Source organism: Antennarius striatus, chromosome 19 (genome assembly GCF_040054535.1).
Source record: "Antennarius striatus isolate MH-2024 chromosome 19, ASM4005453v1, whole genome shotgun sequence".
Lineage (NCBI taxonomy): Eukaryota > Metazoa > Chordata > Actinopteri > Lophiiformes > Antennariidae > Antennarius > Antennarius striatus.
The window spans coordinates 3,380,001-3,400,934 of NC_090794.1; the positions used below are offsets into that span (position 1 = coordinate 3,380,001).

Consider the following 20,934-nt stretch of genomic DNA (forward strand, 5'->3'; position numbering starts at 1 on the left):
TAATACAGCTAAAATGTCTTCACACTCAGCACCGGATGTGTTTGTAGTTAATAATGTGAGCTGGGATTTAATAAATGAATGTGGCCTTTACTGGTTCTGTCTTCATTGACTTATTATTAAAGCATTTCACCTCCAAAGCAAAAAAACAACAAAAACAGCATAAAGGGAGCGCTTATTATGTTGATGTTCATGAAATGAAGCTGAACTGAAGAGGAGACACAAAAGGAAGTAAGACGGGCAAATGTCCTGACCCCTCATGTTCTCCATCACCCTCCACTGAAAGAACTCCCTGCCTTCATTTTCTCTGTATTATAAGTCAGTCAAAGCTCTCCTTCAAGGCATGGTGACTGACTGTATGCTTGCATTTCTCCTTGGAGCTTCATTATTGATGGGAACACACACAAACGCACTCCCGGTGCAGGAAGTCCTTGTGAGAGCAGGATGTTGACTTAGTTTTCATTACAGCTTTCCCTGAAACCCCTGGAGGTCGACAGAAGAGAGGCCAACAGATGTAAAGCCTGATATACCGGCAGGGAAGCACAAGTATAGATGCATGTACATTTTCCAACTCTTATTGCACCATGAAAGTAATAACAAGAAGGAGGAAAGTACATATTTGTTTAATTTAATAATGTGGGGGTGGATAATGTTGTGGGAAACAGTGGGGGAAGACAGGAATCTGAAGCTCCAAAACCAAAGTAAAAATGCTGCACAATTAGCTCAAGACTAGTTTAGACTAATAAATTTAACTAATTCGTGATCGACTGGTCTGCTCACCTGGTCAGGTACGCCATGTCAACATGTGACATTCATGGTTTCCAGAAGATATATCCTATCCTGAGTTCACTTTTTTGGTGTTTCAGTTGATTTATGAGCTGCCGAAGTAATAAAATCATCAAAAGATGCTAACTAATTATCACGATGGACATTATACATGCTAGAAATCAGCATGTTAGCTTTGTCACACAGCAAACGGACGGAAACTCGTCTGAGTTGATGCAGTGACACAACAAAAGAGATCCAATCAAGGTTGAGCAAATGTATAGATTCCTATCTGGTCATTCATCATTCATTTATCCAATAAATGTACCCATAGAAACAACATGCAGCCCACACACACACACACACACACACACACATACTGATGGTGTTGTGTCTATTAGCGTGTGTGCTAATATTAAACCTTTGGATGTTGGCTTTTCAGAAGTTGAGTAATCAATAAACGTTACGACGGAAGGTTGTGGGCGAGTCTCCGCCTGTGACTGATGAAGATGAAGGGCGATCGTGTTGTATTTGAACCCGTCTGTTATGATATTTACCAAGGAGCACCTGTTGGGCCCGACTTCATTTCCCTTTGATTGTATGTCAGATGTAGATAGGTTTTGTTGTTTGAACTCCCTGAAAAACCGTTATTCCATGGCTATAAGGATTGATTATTATTATTATCTTTAGTTATTGAAGTGTTGCATTAATACGTACATCAGTTTGGTTTAAATTAAACCCTTGAGACAAAACCTGATCCTAATTTTCCAGATGATGTATCTATAAAGATCCCAATAGAATATATGTGTTTTCAGATTTAATATTAAAAGCCACACATGGATGCTGAGAGCAGCCATGTGCATTCAAATTGTATTAATACAGCTATTCTGAAGTGTTTCTGCCTAATTACCTTGTTAAACCAACCCCTTTTTTCTCTCAGGTGCAATAACAAAATATTGTTTTCTTTAAAATTAATTAAATACCAAAATGCTTAATTAAATGACTGCTGAGTAATTTCACCGAGGTCTTGAACCGCTGCGCTTACACAAGACTTAATGATCAAGCTCCTTTATTGTTCTTCCGCTCTCTTTTTTTTACACTGCATTATCTAAATATCTTTAGATAATCATCATGAGCCGGAATCACTGCGGCTAATCAGTCATAACTAAAACGGTTGCGAGGGGGAAAAAATTCAATTAGCGCAAGTATGATCAGCAGCCCTTGTATCCATGCTTGGTGGAGGTGTGTGTCCTCAGTTCAGATAATTATCAGAGCTGCAACCATTGAGTCACTCAGTCCCACTGCAGTTTTAGTCAGATCAGACGCCTAGTTAGGGTTAGGGTAAGACTAAGGGTTAGGGTCCCTTAAACACCAGAAATTTCTGTCGTACTAGAGAAGCCTGTTGCTGCTACTATCATTCATTACTAATATGATTTTACAGGATGAAACAAAAGAACACGTGAAAATAAAACAAACTGCATACAAAAAATGTTTTTGCTGTCCAAACTGTTATGAAATTTTTCAATGCAAATATATGTTAAAATTGCATCTGGATTAATCAGGTATTCCTAGAAATGTATTATGTTTTTGCATGGTTATTTTTGAAGATATTAGTTATGCACTTCTAATATTGGAACGATGGCCGTCTTTTTCCTTTTTCTGTTTGCAATGCAATGCTGTGATGAGAAATAAGTTCTGTGGAGCCAAATTTGCAGGACGGATGATATTTTACACGGGTCGTAGTCGGACACAGGCAGACAGGACTGTGTTTAAACAATTTCTGTTCTTTACTCTTCTGTTTCACCTTTACCAAGACATTTAAAGTACATTTTTCAGACACGTGTCAACATTCCTGTTAAAATCCCATTCCCTGGGTTGCTTTGTTTGAGCAACCCAGAGATAGAAGTGAAGTCATATCTCAGCTGTTTAAAGCCCACCTGAGCAAACACAGCAGATTAGTTTTCTTTGAGAGACCCTCACCAAGAAGAACACTGATAAGTTTCCAGCGCTCTAATCAAATGTGAAGTCTGCAATAGAAGTTTGTATTTATGTATGTATGAGTGGTAGTGCACGGTGTAAAATGTATGCATGTATATTAGCTGCATATTTCGGGGTTTTATGCACGCGAACAATCCAGTATGTAGATACCTGTAAAAGCCATCTGTGTGTGTGTGTGTGTGCGTGTGTGTGTGTGTGTGTGTGTGTTTATACAGGATTATCACGGCCTCATCCCTCATCCCTCTCCCAGCTCTGACCCTTTTAAACAACACTCTATCTTTCTCCGGGAATCCTTTCATCCATCTTTATCAATCTTTTTCTCCATCCATATCTCTCTCGCTCTCAACCCCCCAACTACTCGTGATGGGAGGGGGCAGAGATAGAGAGAGATGATCTTGTCTTTTTCAACCCTCTTCTTATTCCATCAAAGAACACATCTAGCCCCAAAACTCAACAATAACACATCGATCACGCACACACACATACACACACTCACACACAAACACACACACAGAGCAAAGCGAGCGGCGCAGTCATCATCCGCTCTGACAGAAAAAAGCAATTTTTATTCCTAATGCAATAAGAAGCTTTTACACGGTGAAATTAATTTGTTGTCGTCGTGAATCTTGTCGAAGCGCCGTCATATCTGGACGTCTTCTCCTTAAGTGGAGCTTTTATGTACGTATTGTTGTATTATTGTCCATAGAGCCATCATTTGATGTCATCGCTTTTCAAAAAAAGTATATTTTCTCATAAGCATGTGGTTAAATTAATTTGGATCCGGTTCCATTAAAGTTAAAGTCCTTCGTGTGCTATTTTCTGAATTAGACCTGCAGCCTCCGACCCTTCCTTGGTTTTTAACCCAGCACGTGACACAAGTATGTCAAAAGGCACAAAATGTGAACAAACTTAACTTAAAGTCGATGTTAATCCTTCAAACTTTCTTCCGCTCCAATGTATTTACAGCGACCGATTTTAATCGGGTCATTTTTATTCCAATCATGCTCTGTTGGGTGTTACTATTTTCAGAAGACCTTAATAGAAATAGTAATAAGTTATAGAAATATGACCTAGAATGTAAAGGCATACCTTTAATACCAGAAATTCCCATCCTGTGTAAAATGCAGCTGATAGATTGATGCAATATTCTGTGAATAAATAGTCCACCTTTCCCGGGGATGCTGCCATGTTATCAGCACTGAGGTGTTGAAACAACTTCTTTGCCGATGACATTGCACCAGCTGTCATTGGGTGTACTTATCCATTTTGACAGTATTATAATTTAGAGCCTGTGTGGCAGTAAATCCTCTGAGGCATCTGGTTAACAGAGCGTAGACGGGGATAGAGAGGCAGACAGACAGACAGACAGAAAGACAGACAGACAGGTTAGCGAGCTTATCAGAGCAGAGAGGTGAAAGAATGGAAGGTAATGAACCCGAGTAGATGTGCGTGTGTGTGTGTGTGTGTGTGTGTGTGTGTGTGTGTGTGTGTGTGTGTGTGTGTGTGTGACCATATAGCTGTAGGCAGACAGTCTTTGTGTCCTTGTCATTCAGTTGATCTGAAATTTGAACCCTGTCTTTAGCCGTTCTCCGTTCCTCTGTCCTCGTCGTTTTGTTCCATATAAAGGAACTAGAGAGAAAGTGTTATCTGCAGCATCAGATCGCTTGTGTTCTGATTCTGCCGATAAATATCTTGAGCTTGTTGAAAAGTCAGGGTCAAAGGTCGAGGACCAATCCCCTGCAACTCCCCTGTAGGGTAGTGTGTCCTGTGTCTTTAGGGCAAGGAGGGGTAGTGGTTTTCTGGCTCCTCTCGACGACCCTTCAAATGGAGTGTTTATAGATGTATGCTGAAAACAGAGGTGTAGCAGAGAATGGTAGAAAATTCCCAGAATGCTTTACAAACTGAGGCAGCATATATGGAAGATATGTACCCTTCATTTTATTTTATTTCTACCTGTTTCTTTGTTCTGTCCTGTAAATCGGATCAGATTTGTCAGGATTTGTGTAGAACTAGAACACGTTCATGTTTGTGCAAAGAAGATGAATCTGATTTGATTTCCAACAATGCAGACGATGTGTGTTAAATTCAACTTATCAGGTAGTTGTAAACCCATGTGCAGAGACACTTCATTTTTAGTATATTAGTATTTCTGGCACAACTTCACCAACTACCAAAGTGCATTGAGAAGGGAAAAGGTCTAGAGAGGCGAAACTCCAGCAACAACTTTATTAATAATGAAGTGTTGCTGGAGTTTCCACTGCTGTAGAAACTCTTGTTTTTAAATGTGTTTTGATTGATGTGATATACGTTAAGTTGACTGTTTGGCACAAATCCGTGCCCCTTGGAAATGAGCTCACAAGTGGGAAACAATAGTGTGTGACGCGGTGTGGTACTTTGGCACAGAAGTGGTTTTGACCCGTTAGTCGGGCTCTGAAACGAATCGATAGCATGCTGATTTAAAGCAGGTATGATTTTTTTTTTTTAATGCTATTTAGCACCAAGAAGAATGTACACATGCACACACTGAAATAGATTCTGATTACCAGGCAATGTGCTACGAGTATAAAGCCTGGAACATCTGATCCGGGTAATGAAGTGCACTCAGAAGGTGCGGCATTAAATAGTGCAATCTGAAAAGCATTAAATTTAAATTAATATTTTTGTTAAGTTTGTAAAGAAATAAACAACGTGTGATCTAAGCTCACAAAAGTTTAATGCTACTGCAGCGTTTCAAAGCTTCATTGAATGAGATTGAACTGGCACGAACCGAAACACGAGGCAACGGTTGAAACGAACGCCGTTCCCTTTCGAGTCCCCTGTGATGCTTCATATCAGACACGCAGAACTGATTTGGAGATCAAGGTATTAGCCGGCTCAAGTCGAGGTAAACGATGCTATTAGCGATTCCACAGTTTCCCACACACACATTTTTTGTCTGGCTGGAGACTCTTCCAGGTTTTGCGGATCAGAAGCCAGAACTGAGCAGGATGTTGGCTCGATTTCCTGGCGGAAACAGTTGGAAACGGTGTGGAGAAGGAACATTGAGAATATTTCCATCAAAGCTACTTTTTTTTTAAATCTCGCAAGACAGTCTTAACTAAGATATGTTGATGTTGAAGTCTACTTGCAGGATTTCTGTTCTGTTGGCATTGTGACAGTAAAGCACACATGTTGCTGTTTGAAATGAAAGAATAAATCCACTAGGTATCAGTACGTGGTTGCTGTATGTTCTTTCCTCCTTTTAGAGTCTGCTAACACTGTTACACGTGGAATAAAACAACAAAAGAGCGCGTTGTATGCACCAAACATCACCTTTACAATCATCAGTGATCTCAACATTGTACCACAATGAAGAGATGGAACAAAGACGAATGATACACCTGAATAAAAGCAGCTGAGGCTGAGATGGAGGTCATGTACTGTAAATAATTACGTTTTAAGAAGCTGATGTGAGTATTTCCCGTTGTGATTATTGTGGTATACCTGTGTTAGCTACACGTCTCAGACATGAGGCAAAAACAACCCCTTCTGTTCCTTCTGCTTCCTCCACTTATCAGAAAATATTCCCTGTGGACCACCATTCAGATTTAAGGCCAATAATGAAATTATAACAGACCGTTTGCACTGTCCACACCCACTGCTGCAGGATTGGGTGTTAAGACTTAAACCAATGAGCGTTATACAAAAAACGAGTACTAAATACATAGGAAATAGCTGCAAGAAAAGCTATAATGAATCAGTAAATGACACAAACACTGGAGTAGAACTACGTCTCATGTTCTCGTTACACCGTGAGAATTTTGCCCTGGTGAAGACATTGTTCTGGAAGTCTGGCATCCTTCACTTTGTGTTCTCAGATGTCGCCACTGAAAGCCGTGGACACATTTGAGAGGCTGGGGGTGTCTCAGATGTTCTTCACAGTTCATCAGCGTTGACACCTGGCCAAACAGCTGGAATCATCTGGACACACACACATACACACACGCCGTCTGCACTTCCACAAGGGCTCCTCACTCTCCACATCTGATCCTCCCTTCCCGTCTCCTTTGCATAAAGTTGTACATTAATGAGCCTCCGTCCTCATGTCCGCCCATACGCTGTTTAGATGTAAACCAGGAGGCTTCTGGGCCGACACATGTTCCTCTGTCTGTACTCGTTCTCCAGTGAGGAAACGTGAATCATGTGAACAGTATGTCGACCATTCCATTCCAAAAAAACAGTCCTTAGCTCAGAAACAAATGTGCTTTTACCATGGGAACAACACGGAGGAGTCACGCTAGGAGAAACAGTGTCACGGAGCATTTGTGAGGTGATGACATGCAGATGTAAATAATAAGCTGTTTGTTTAGATCGATGTTTATTCTCTGCATAATATGAACCCCGCGGCTCGCTGTCCAGGGGAAGAAATGCATTTTATAACGATACGACCACATGGGGTGTTTTGATCGACTCCTAGGATGCATGAGAAAATCTGTAACTAATTTATTTTCCTGTCTTCACCTTGGTTAGAATATGTTTATTACATTTCAGAGGAAAAAGTTTAATTACTTTTCAAGTACACCTGAATGGATTGACTTTTGAGAACTCTTAATCATTTTATTTTGCATAATTGATTGAATCATTTCAATGAATTCCCGATATTTCACAGTGCCAGTCGTTAAGTGGTTTAAAACCAAAATGCCATTGTGTCTCGCCAGTCATCAAAATCAAAATAAATACAGGGTCCTTGGAGTTAGGGCTGCAGGATTAGTCGTAATGAAATCTTAATTCACACTTTTATGCCGTCTCATTTCTAAACAGTGGAGATTCTACTGTCCCGACAGCAGAAGCGTTTCGAATGAGGCACCAATGGAGAAAGGAAGGTCATCAACAAACATGTCAATTTTGTGAAAAATTTGTGCCAGAGGATTGTAATCTCAATTTTAAACAAAAATGAATAAATAAATCGACTCGATTCCTATCTTTTCCAGAATCCAACCCTAGTCGGATTCCAGTTTCACTTCACATGTGCTACTAGTTCATTCAATGGGACTGTAAGAACATGAAATATGTTGCCTTGCCTTATTTTTATTTTTATGCCATGGCCGTTCTTTGCCTTGTGTAACATTGATTAATGGATTCCTACAGTATCTGTATAAGTCAGTGTTTACCGTTGATATAAATTCCTTCTCCAAGTTTTGTATTCTGCTCCAGTGGTGAAAAATGCCCGTGGAGAGAAATCCGGGAAAAAAATTTTTTTTGCTTGAGCAACATAATGCAAATGAGTCGTCCCCTGATGAAGCAGCATTCCACTGGAGTCTGAAACCTGAACAAATACATTCTCTGTTTGCCTCTTTCATACAAAAGAGTGACTCGTGTTTTCACTCAGGGGGTAAATAATGTTCATCCCACCAAAAATACACTCAAATGATGGAATTTGGATGTTATAAAAATCCCTGCTGCCCCCCTCGTGTTCCTTGATCATTACTCATATGCTAGTGCAACAGGCAGGCCGCCGTTAGCCTCCCTCTGAAAAAACCACTGCAAAGAAAAAACCAACATCAGTTTAATGATTAGGAATCCGAACGCTGTACACGTAACAGGATTCTAGATGTTTTTAATAACCCTTGCCGCTTGGCTGTTTTGTATTTTTTAAATTTTACGTGTGTGTTTGCATAAAATGCTAACAGCCTGACCTCATTTGAACCGCTCTGATTGCACCGGCACTCGTATTTAGTGACTGTTTTACACATTTACATGAACTTCGTGGGTGGATGTGAATGTACATCTGTGGAGTCGGTTGAAACGTCCATTAGGTTTTGGAAATAGCTGTCTGACAAACTCGTAGCTAAAAGGGATGATTGATGTTGAATCAAGTATAACAAAAACGTTTCTGAAAATATTAACTCTTTTCAGATGATTTTTGTTTGATTTTTGTTCACTTCTAAGAGACAACCACTGTGATCTTTCTTCTTCTCAGGTCTTTTCCCGGCAGTGCTGAACCTGGCTTCCATGGCACACATAAGCGCTAATGCTACCTGTGGATCGTCCGGTCCAGAGATGTTCTGCAAGTTGGTGGAACATGTACCGGGCCAGCCGGTTAGGAACCCTCAGTGTCGAATCTGCAACCAAAGAAGCGTGAAACCATTTGGCAAGTAGAACACACACACACACACAAAACACACACACACACTAACAAGATTTATAGGCCTGATGTCAGCTGTGATTTATCATGATTGCATGTCTGTTAATCAGGGCCCGATTGGCCAGATGTTAACCAATTATTTTTTCTGAAATGATAATCACCGAAGGAAGTGAGGAATCAATCGCAACTTGACAAGATGACAATACAAAATTAGCCTATGATCATGTTTCAAAGCACCAACTAGACAGTTATTTAGTCAGCGATCAGCACAGGCCATTAGCAGGAACCAAATGGTCAGTCAGTCACTGGTAATAATCAGTCAGTCTACAAACAGTGTCGTCAGCCAGTCAGAAAGGAAAGCCGGTTTATTCAATTCTATTCTATTCCATTTTATTCAATTCAAAAAATTTTTTTTTTGTCCCCAAGGGGCAATGGAAGGAACATAAAGCAGCAGTATTGGTGCAAAATACGGGATTGGTGCACAAAAAGGAAATGCAGACTGCAAAGAGCAAAAACCAGACTCGATACGCAGACAACCAACACTAACACTAAAATACACAATAAACAGATATCTACAATATAAACAAGTATGTACAATGGGGTAATAAATAAATAAAAACCATAGAAATTGTAGAACTTAACTCTTGCTTTCTGCTTAAGTTTGGTTGAAGTGCCAGAAAAAAGATTGTCTTCCTTTCCATAAATTTAATAGTTACACATTTCAGGAAATATGATATATGCTAATTAGAATTAAATAATCAGATGTGTGAAACCGTGGATATGATCTGAAGATGCATACGCGAGGCAGTTAGCTTAGCTTAGAATAAAAGCTGAATACAAAGGGAAACAATAATCCCAGTTTTGCCTGAGAGTAAAAACACTCATCCTACCCGGACATCCAAAACCTGATCACTAACAGCTTGTTTAGTCAGTACAAAAAACATCTTTACCAATATGTAAGTGACAGAAACAAAAAGCCGCCTGGTGATTGACAGCTTCAAATAAACCTGAAACACCTGAAGTTCCAAACACTCAACAAAACATACATAAAAGCTCTTCACGGCGACCTTCGATATGTAACAAGCCAATAATGCGTTTTATCTGTCGCCTCCATTAAAGCCGTTGTGTGGAGCTGCAGGGAGGCGGAGATGTGCTTTTGTTATCTGGCCTCCAACGCTTGAAAGAGCAGATTCTTAGAAGAAGAGCAGAGGGGAAAAAAAACAATGGATTGAAGATTAGAGTGATTGAATTCAGTATCTTATAGAGACGCCTCTTTGGGTTCTCCTTCTGTTTGTGTGTGCAGAGCGACACCCCATAGAATACGCCATCGACGGAACCAACCGCTGGTGGCAAAGCCCCTCCATCAAGAACGGAATGGAGTACCACCATGTGACCGTAACGCTGGATCTGAAACAGGTGAACACACACAAAGGAGATACTACACCATAGTACACTATACTATGGGAGATTGCACTGACTTAAACTGTGTGATGTTTAAATGACGGTCAAAAATCAGCAGCGTCGCCTCAATCCGCCTCTTTGTCCCATCAAACAATAGTTTCAATTCCTTCGTCGTGGCTTGATGAGACTGATAGAGAATTCTTATTAGGCTGTTTACTTCCAAACCCCCCCCCCACATCTTATCTCTCCATCCTGGCAGTGAATTGCCTTCCTCGGCTGCAGTCAGCTTGCTGGCGCTCCGTCCATTGAGGTCATCTTGACACTTTGCTGCCACCGTCTTGTTTTTCTGTCAGGATGTTGCGGACAAAACCGCTGGCCTTCCCGGATCGACGTGACCACACCTCTTATGCGATAAGAAGTCTGGGCAAAACGCACAGATGTTCTTAGAAACAATTGACAAATGATTAATACATTTTTTTGCTTATTTCCTTATTTCAAATCCACAAAGAAACAGAGCTGCACCTCCTCGGTGGAGGAAGTAAGAGCAATTAGTTAATCATCCACGGATATCAGAGGAGTTAAGCCACTATTATTTCAGCAGAGCTGAAATTAGTTTAACCAACTTTGCTATCAATAACTTCTTAAGTGTGTGTGTCACTCTTTAAATAATTGGGTTTCCTTTTTTTATTTATTTGGAAAGCTTGGCAGAAACCTCCGTGATGGAGGGGTTGTGTATTGGCATGAGATGATTTAGGACACCTAGTTTCATTTGGAAGTGTGATTAACGTGCTCGACTGCCAGATTATAATTATTTAAATGTCATGTGAATAAAACTAATGAGTCTAAGAGACATTTGTTCAAGAGAAGCACTCGATTCATTAAGAGAATCCTATCAAAAATTGCTCTAAAGGTTAAAAACAGATTAAATATAGATTATTAATCAGGAGCTTCTATCCTAGACAACAATGGTATGACGTGAAAACGACAACTGAAGCAGTGACAAAAAAAAGCCTGAATGCACATTGACATTGCAGGAAGTCTGTAGAATAGAGTTTGATCGTAACTTTATCACCATCTGACCTCTTCAGACTTTTTTCACAACGCACTGCACGGATGCCTTCACGTTTCATTTCAAAGTAGGAAATCAGGAATGGAATTTGTGGAATATTTAACCAGATAAATGTTTACTTTGTATTCTCAAAAATTTAAATTCTTTACATTGGGTAGATGAGGTCTGTAAAAAAATCCCACATGCTTGAACATCTCCTTTCATATTCAGTCAATAGAATATCTGGAGCTCAATGATTGCACCACCCTGAGAGCAGAATGAAGCAAACAGAATCAAAAATTGAAATTAAATAACTGTCTTTGAGATTCAACTCATCATATAGAAAATGAATATTGTTGTTGTACGTCAGCACCGTCAAATGAATTGATCGGAACTCATCGCAAAAGAGAGGAGAGAGCAAAAGCGAGAGTCAAAACCGAAATGGTTGCTGCAGAACACAAATGTACACATGCCTGAATGGGTTCACACACAAGTGCATGCGCGCACACGCACACACTACACTGATGTGTAGTGGAAAAATAAATAATAAAATAGAATCATCACTGACAGATGGATAGCAACAAAACAGTGAATTATTAACAGCTTTTTAATACCAGCGCACATTATAGGCTGTATTCATTTTAGCAGCCATGTGATGGCTGCAGTCCTCATGGTATGGGTGTATACAATTAAGTGAACTGGCTGTCCGTCTTTTGGTGAAGTAGTTCACACCTGGACTGAAAGAGTTGCTCTCATGTTGTCCGTCTTCACATGTTGTTCCCTTCATGGATTACAAATTAAACTTTGGTCGAATGATTTTAACCAAAAAAAACAGTCAATGACTCTATTTATTATAATATACATCCATGTATTCTTGGTAATGATAAGGGTTAGGTTTTATATTGACCTGTTCCTTTTATTTTATTGTTTTATTGTCAGGTAAAACTAATAAATATCATTGGAATAGACTGGATGTGATGACTTGTTGAATAAAACACTTAGATTTATGGCTTGGAAAAGTTTAACGTGAGTCGTGGAGTAAAAAAATCCAATTTGCAAAATAGTAGATTGACCTGATGCCCTATGTGCGGTGATTTACTGTATACCCGCTGCCATTAATGTGTGTGTGTGTGTGTGTGTGTGTGTGTTTATTCTTCTGTGTGTTTCCTGTGTGTATGCGTGAATCTCAATCAGTCCAACGGAAAGCTATTTACCCTCCAGTGCTCTGAATTTCCCCGGCGACCTCAGTCATCTCACTTAGAAAATGACAATGGGCATGTGTGTGTGTTTGTGTGTAAGTGTGTGTGGTTATCGCTTGTGACATCACCACCTTCATTTCCTCTCTCGTTATTGTTGCGCGTCTCCCGATAGAAAGACAAACAGAGGCAGACGAGGGTCCACGCGAGTGACGCCGTGAGCTGAAGGAGCGCTCCATGTCGGGATGCTCTTCATCGCTTTTAGATGAATTCTCCAATTGTCATCTCACATGCAGACGTATCTGACACCGCACTTAAAGCAAGAGCCCTGTGTCGGAAAATAATGAACCCTTTTTGACTCGATTGGACCTTTAAAATCTGGTCATTTGTGAGTTTTAATTCCCAGGTCTAGACAGTTTTTATGAACCTTTTTATTTAGCCCATCTAACTTTGCAGAAACCTGTCATGAAGTCCATCAGTGTGTCGCTGCAGGCTCAGTCATTAGTTCAAGAAATGACTAGTGAACGTATTAAGACTATTTTAAACTCGGACGATCTTTTATCAGCTTCAAAAAGGATTTGTAGAAATTGCTGTTATTATGAAAATGCTGGAGGCGGTTTCGTTAAGGGTAATTTGTTTGACGGGGTCAAATCATGTCACTGAGACGCAAGACGTAAACCTGGAAGAACGATGTGGGTCCGCTGTCAATCAGTTAGAATGTGACCCAAATTGATTCTTTATGATCAATCTGATCTGTTTTTTCCAGTTAAGATAATCCTCAGACGTTTGGTGTGTTTATTGTCTGGAATTCTGTTCTTCATGAGATGCAAATAGCACTGGAGACGTCATTAAAAAGTCCATCAAGATGAAGATGAAGAGCGATAAAGAGACTGGTAACAGGTTGTGCTCTCTACTAACATTACTTAAATCCACATTACTGAATTTTCCAGTTGTAAACCTTTACTTTTTACAATTTCCCACTGGCTAGAGTCAGCGCTCTGGTCAGGGACAGCTTATTAAAGCAGGTGTTTGAGAATGGAGTGCAACGCTTTTTTTAAATAAGTCATTACAAGAAGGTTTATAACATACACGCTAGGAAGAAAAGAGCATAGAAACACCCCACAAATGGATAAAACATTTCCTTTGCTTTAATTTTTTTTAACATTTGTGCTCACTGGGAACATAGAAGTCATGTGGTGGGAGCTCTGAGCACCAGACACCAGAGTGCCATGTCTGGCATGACCTCAGGCCAAAACCAGAATGTGGGAGAGATGGCAGCATCTGGTGTTTTTCTGCAGGCTAAAGCCATTTAAAAAGCGTAAGGCCCAATTCTGGAAGAACGAGTGTTCGTGCATTCTTGTGTTTCATTTGTGTTTTTAAGTGTGTTTTTGGCCGTTCAGACAGACTTAAAGAGAACGGATTGTATTCGGCTGCAGCTCATCAGCCAGACCATTAGTCAAGCATGGGCTGTACTGGCTCCTCTACTGTAGCCTCTTGACTCTTCCATGTGGAGTACACAATTACTTGTCAGATTTTTACAATTTTTCTACAATTTCCTTGCAATTTGGTCAAATATTGACCTCCTTTCCAATATTTTTGCTGCAGAGCTGCCTGGAAAATGTCATTCAAGACACTGCAGCATTGAAATCGTTTTTTTTTATGTGTGAGTGTGTGTGTGTGTGTGTGGTTGATCGGTGAAAAAGCAGAACCATATTTGGTGGAGAAGATTTTGTGGTGAATTACTTCCTGTTTGACAGGCAGAAGCGCTTGAAGATTCACACTAATTCAAACTGGCCAAAAAAGCTGCTTTATCCATCCACAGAGATGTTCAGACATTTATTTTCTAGGAGTGACAGTAAATTTTAATGAGTCTGAATTCCAGGTTTTGTTGCTCCGATTGCAAATCCACCTGTGTGTCGACACACAGTCTGTGTGTGTGTTTCTGGATACCAAAAGCGAGCGAAAATATTGAATTTTATGGCTTTTTAATTGTGTCTCTTTCTGATTTGACTGCACATGATTTGGTTTTTTGTTTTGTGAGAAGCTCTTGCCACAATTAGCTGGAGTTTGGTGCCAGTTTAGCAGGTCGGACGTGTTTTAACACGCCGCCCTGCAAACGCCAGCTGTTCACTTTAAAAAAAATGTCATCTCAAATAAAGCTGAAACAAAACCGATTCTTCACAGTCCATTGAATTTTAGGCACAGCAACCAAAACAGATGCCTTAAACGGGCTGATTGACTGCCTGACAGAGTTCTAGTGCGCTATGGAAGCTTATGGATTATTATCTTCTCTACTTCTGTTGCCGTGTCAACGCTTGAATTAAAGCGCACTGTCAAAATGAAGAAATTCACTCATGAGCTCTTTATTTTTAGAATCAGACAATGATTCATTAGTACAGATCAGTACAGATACAGTACATCATGTCAGCTGGGATGATGATTAACTCTCTAGCACCACGAAGTCACTTAAAGTATTTTATTTTTTTGTCGGAACAATCTGCTTTGTTTACAGTCACATTTGATCCTTTTTGATTTTGTGACTTAATTCTGCATTAATGACGCTGCAGGTTGTGAGTTCAGATGTTTTATTCATTGAGAAAGGAACATGTTTTTCCTTTTTAATTCACTTAAATAACATGTTGCTTGCTTCTTTCTAACTTGCATAAATGAGATCTCAAAAAAAAAAAAGAGATGATGACTAAACGTGATGAAAACTAACGAGGACATTTGACACGGAACGAGGATTACTTTAAATTAAAAAAGTAGCTGACAAAATAAACACCGCTTTATCCACCTGACATTAGATGTCAAGGATGGAAGATAAACATTTATTTAGTTGGCGGTGTGATTCTCGCAGGATGGTTTTTGGTGTGTTTATTTGTGGATGTTGTGTTGAGCTCTGGAGGGGGAAAAAAAATCCCTCCTCTGATCCACATCTGATCAAAACATTGACTACGACACAAACACGCACACACACACACACGCACACACACACACACACACACACACACACACACACACACACACACACACACACACACACACACACACACAAGCACTGCATTTGCTGTGTTCATCTATGTTTAGCTGTTGGAGATGCCTAGCTGTCGTAGGACTGTCACCATATTGTAGGTTATTGCTGAGAGCTCTCTCTTTCTCTCTCTCTCACACACGCACACACACAACACACACACACACACACACACACACACACACACACACACACACACACACACACACACACACACACACACACACACACACACCACACGTTCCTTTGTGTGGATGCAGGTAACATTGACTCTTTGTAGTGGGTTTGAATGGCTGCTATAAGGTTACCCTGAAAAACACTTTCCCTCTCGCTCTCTCTTTTACACAAACACAAACACAAATACACACACACACACACACACACACACACACACACACACACACACACACACACACACACACACACACACACACACAGACACACACACTTGGTTGCTTTCTCTCTATTCTAATTGCTGCAATGTGACACTGCTTCCCACATCATGAGAAGAAAGAGAGGACGGATGGGGAGAAATGCGGTACACGGTGAGGAGCGACAGCGACTCAGCGTTTGACCTACATCAGACGTATCGCTGATCAAACCGGTGATCAGCCTGAAGCAAAGTCTGTCAGAACAAACACGATTGTGTGTAATTGAAAATCTATACAAGATATGTCTTTGACATTATCCTCGTTTGAATCCATGGACTCCATTTCTTTAATCTGTGGATCTCAAATTGGGAGGGGCCCACCAGGAGGCCCATGGAGGTGGGGGGGTAAAATATGGAATGAAACCAAGTTGAAAGAATCAATTTTATATAATGAGTGATTTTGTCACACTTACTTTTATTGCATTTAATTCATTATGGATCCTTTATTTGTTTTCAACGTTCATGACAGCAGATTGATGGGATCTGAACTCAGCCTGCGTGTAATCACTGAAAACCAACGCTGTTTCTCCGTGGATTACAGATTAAAAGGATTTTAACCTGGATTAAAGGTTAAAATCTTTCTTTTTTCCACTCTTTGCTTTTCAGGTTTTCCAGATTGCCTACGTCATCCTCAAGGCAGCGAACTCGCCTCGCCCAGGTAAGAATCCTGCTTTGGAACTTTTTTGCCTCATCATCAGCTCAAAGTTCAAAGTTCAAGGTTGCTGTGACCTCACACATCCCACTTCTAATAATAATTTAAGAATTCAGAGACATACTATGACAGAATTGATCGTATATCATATTGAGCTTCTTTGAAGGATTTGTCATATTAAATTTATATATGACAATTTGTATGCATGATGCATTTAATATTTGGTCATCATAATGTTGTATGTTTATTGCATCTAATCAAATAACCAATATTTGATTTTTCCATGAGCTGGACTCTCCTCACATCATGTTTAATCAATTCCGTGTCAGATACGACGTCTTTGTTTGAATCTTTTAACAGCTGAGCTGAACCGAATGTTCCGTCGATGCTCTGATGACCTAACCTCCGTCCTGCACGTCCATCATTATTACTCTCCATCGATCTCCTCTCCTCTGCACACCTCTGAAGCGTTTCCTTATTATTTTCTTTGCCAATACTTTGGTCCACAGGTAACTGGGTCTTAGAGCGATCGATAGATGGCGTGACCTTTGAACCCTGGCAGTACTATGCAATCACGGACACGGAATGCCTGACGAGATTCGACATTAATCCGCGGAGAGGACCTCCATCCTACACCAATGACGATGAAGTTATCTGCACATCGTTTTATTCAAAGATTCACCCGCTGGAGAACGGAGAGGTACCTCCACCCTGGCTCTCTGTAGATTCGGGTTTCATTTTGGGTTGGTCTTCATGTTGCCCGAAGGGAGGATTGATCCAAGCTGGGACGAGACGGTTGAATAAATTTGGTTTTAAGGGGATCAGGGTTGCTAAATTACAATGACTGTGATCTTGTTAGGTTTGGTTAAATCATATTTAATTGGGGTGAAATTATATTTGAACAAGTAGCATTGTGTTCAAGTGTGATTAGGATGTAAAAAGGGTTGTTGTTTTTTAAAAATATATATATATTTATTCTATTCAAATGTGTTTGTAAAATGAGCTTAAAGGCGTGTTGGATTCTGATCCACATCCACACTCAGTGAAAACACACTAATCACACGTCTGCATCCATAACACAACCGCTTTAATTGTTGATGCCCGTGTGCTCACACATTCATGGGTGCTGGTGTGTGTTTGTACACACCTGCATGTGTGTGTGTCATGTGTGTCCTCCTGTGTGTTTGTGCTGTGTATGTGTGTGTGTGTGTGTGTGTGTCCTGCGGGGGAGCGCTGGAGGGGGTGCGAGCTGGGAGATGTCAAGAGCTGCAAATAACAACGGAGGTGTCTGAATGTGTGTATGCAGCGCGTTTGTGTGTGTGTGTGTGTGTGTGTGTGAGTGTGTGTGTGTGTGTGTGTGTGTGTGTGTGTGTGTGGGGTTGACAGCTCCCTAGCCGTCTGATCACAGTGAAACCATAATGAGTTGTAGGCGATGTGTCACAGCATCGCACACACATTCACAATGTCACCCCACCACTCGTCACATATGCACACACACACACACACTCACGCACGCACACAGACACACACACACACACACACACACACAAGCACACACACACACACACACACACAACCATCCCTTTTCCTACTAAGTCTGCGGATTGCAACCCCGGGCCCCACCCCCTCTCCTACACACACATGCACGCACTCACAAAACACACACACACACGCACACACACACACGCACACACACACACACACACACACACACACACACACACACACACACACACACACACACACACACACACACACACACACACACACACACACACACACACACACACACACACACACACACACACCAAACACTCAGCCCACTCTGTAAGACTTTCCTGCAGATGCCAAGTGTTGCTTTTGGCCACATTAGTGAAACAGACAGATGGACACACAGACAGGCCGGCAGACAGAAACTCACACTCTTGTTGTATGGATGCTTGTGGTGTTACAGGATAGGATTTCATCCTAAAGATTCTTCTCCTTTCATTTAAAGATAGCTCAAGACAGTTGCGTAACTATATGTTGGAAATTTCTCTGAAAAACACAATTAAGGCATCGATTCGCGTCCTTGTGGAGGAATCGCTTCCTGCTGTTTGTCCAAAGACACTTCCACTTGTGTAGCTATAGAGGAAATAGTTTCAGACGGGGCTTCTATTTGATAATGCGCCGTTCTTAATACTTTTATCTGGGGGGGTGAAAGATCACACACCCGTCTGTTCTGGATGGGATTAATATCACTGACCAAACATCCTTCCCTTCAGTGGAGAACATCAGATTTGGACCTTTCTGCAAATATCTTAATTCTTTTAAATGTACAGTTCTTTAAAACTAATTTATGAAATTAAATCTTGTTATTATTATTTCCTAATATTTGTGTTTCTTCATGTTATATCGGTCTGCCCCCCCCCCCCCCCCCCGACCTGTGCAAATGGTTTTTTTCACTGCGGTAACTAAATAGACCAACCTCTTGCCTCGAGTAGCTTTTTTCTAAGGCAGCAAATATTATCCGTCATATTTTTTTAGCGACAGCTTTAATCTTTTAGTTTTCCGTTAAACTCCCTGGAGTTTGTGTTTTTTTCTGTTTCATTTATGTTTTTTCCGATGAAGCACTCATTATTTCCAGAACTGCCGTTAAATTCTCTAGTGCCTCTCACCTCCAGCGGCTCTTTATACGGCATTACCGTGTTTCCCGTAAGTCCTGAAGAACAATTTAACAGCATTTGAGATGTCAAAATCCGCTCTTGGCACCACAAGCTGTGTCATCCATATTTTTGTCTCCGTCTCAAATGTATCTCTAACGCCTAAGCTGTTACATTGAAGCATCATCTCAGTCCTTCCATTTAATTAATACCCAATAAAATGTGCCTCAGTGCAAATACTGAAAACATCTATAGGGCTATTTGTAGCTCACGTTTCAAAAGCTTCCCTTCATTTGCATTTTCAAATAGGAGTTTGTCATCAACAATGTTTCCTCTTACGAGAAAAGGTGATGCTACTCCTCTTCTTCCTTTTTCCAATCTGTTTACTTTAGTTTTCTCCTCTCCCTCCACCATCTGTCACTTTATACAAACTTAAAGCTGCTTTAAGGTTCGTCTCATCACAGCGTGTTAGCTTCACTCTGTCGCCGCTGTCTCCACATCCACAGATCCACACGTCGTTGATCAACGGTCGTCCGAGTGCGGAGGACCCCTCGCCGACCCTGCTCAACTTCACCTCGGCGCGTTACATCAGACTGGTGTTTCAGCGAATCAGAACGCTGAACGCAGACCTCATGACCCTGACGCTCCGTGACCCCAGAGACGTCGACCCCATTGTGACAAGACGGGTGAGGCTCAACACGCATTCACAACAGCTCTATTTTTATTTCCTTTCCTTTCCTTTCCTTTCCTTTCCTTTCCTTTCCTTTCCTTTCCTTTCCTTTCCTATCCTTCTGTTTCTAAATGTATTTTGTTAGAAAGGATTTTATTGGCATTTTATATTTAAGATAAGAGAGTCTTGTTGTACTATTACTTATTAAACTGGTAATAAAGCATTAACAATTCCATTAATACACTCTTTTCCCTCCCTCTCCAGTACTATTACTCCATTAAAGACATCTCAGTGGGGGGCATGTGTATCTGTTACGGCCACGCCAAAGCCTGTCCACTCGACGCGGCGACACAGGTGAAATCCTTCATTCTCTATTCCTCTCAGTCCACTTGTCTTCTATCACCACGGTAACGGAAGCCCCGCATTCAGCTGAACGGGAGCAAAGAGCACCTCAGGCACCGGCTTTTCATCCAGCGCCTCGTATCAAACGTTGTGTGTCTGCAGGGGACACAGGTGACTCAGTGAAGCGTTGTCTCCCATGTCACATCAAACGGTGGAGTGTTTGATACTAGACACCTGATATTCAACCCCCCCCCCCCCACACACACACACACACACACACACAGATATTCCCGTGTCCTTTACCCGTCCCGAGGCTGAACCCAGAAGACTAACTCACATTCGACAGCGGTGTCTGGTCCCTCGGTGAAGATGTCGTTGACAATAAGTGATGTCATTGATGTGGAAAGAGCTCTGGTTTCTCCTTTCCCTCCTCTCTAAAGGCTGCTTTATAAATGCATTTCAAAAGAAGCAAACCAAACACACGCAAAGTGTCTACCGTGTACATCTGGGTCGCATTTTTTAAAAGCGTTCCTACGATGGTAGGAAATAAGAAGTGATTGCGATGCATTATCAGTAGCATTCTATGTCGTTTAGCTCACTTTGATATACGTTCATCCAGGTCCTGGGCAGACATTCAG

At 41.0% G+C, this 20,934-nt stretch overlaps 1 protein-coding gene across 5 annotated transcripts in view; it reads left to right on the forward strand.

The window, feature by feature from the left end:
- lama2 (laminin, alpha 2) overlaps positions 1-20,934 on the forward strand; it is a 120,106-nt gene that overhangs the window by 17,747 nt on the left and 81,425 nt on the right. For all 5 annotated transcript variants that reach the window (XM_068342850.1, XM_068342853.1, XM_068342852.1 and 2 more), the window contains exons 2-7: positions 8,720-8,890; positions 10,188-10,300; positions 16,597-16,648; positions 17,152-17,342; positions 19,791-19,970; positions 20,219-20,308. In XM_068342850.1, the coding sequence (XP_068198951.1) occupies positions 8,720-8,890; positions 10,188-10,300; positions 16,597-16,648; positions 17,152-17,342; positions 19,791-19,970; positions 20,219-20,308 (797 nt within the window). The remainder of the gene's footprint in view (positions 1-8,719; positions 8,891-10,187; positions 10,301-16,596; positions 16,649-17,151; positions 17,343-19,790; positions 19,971-20,218; positions 20,309-20,934) is intronic.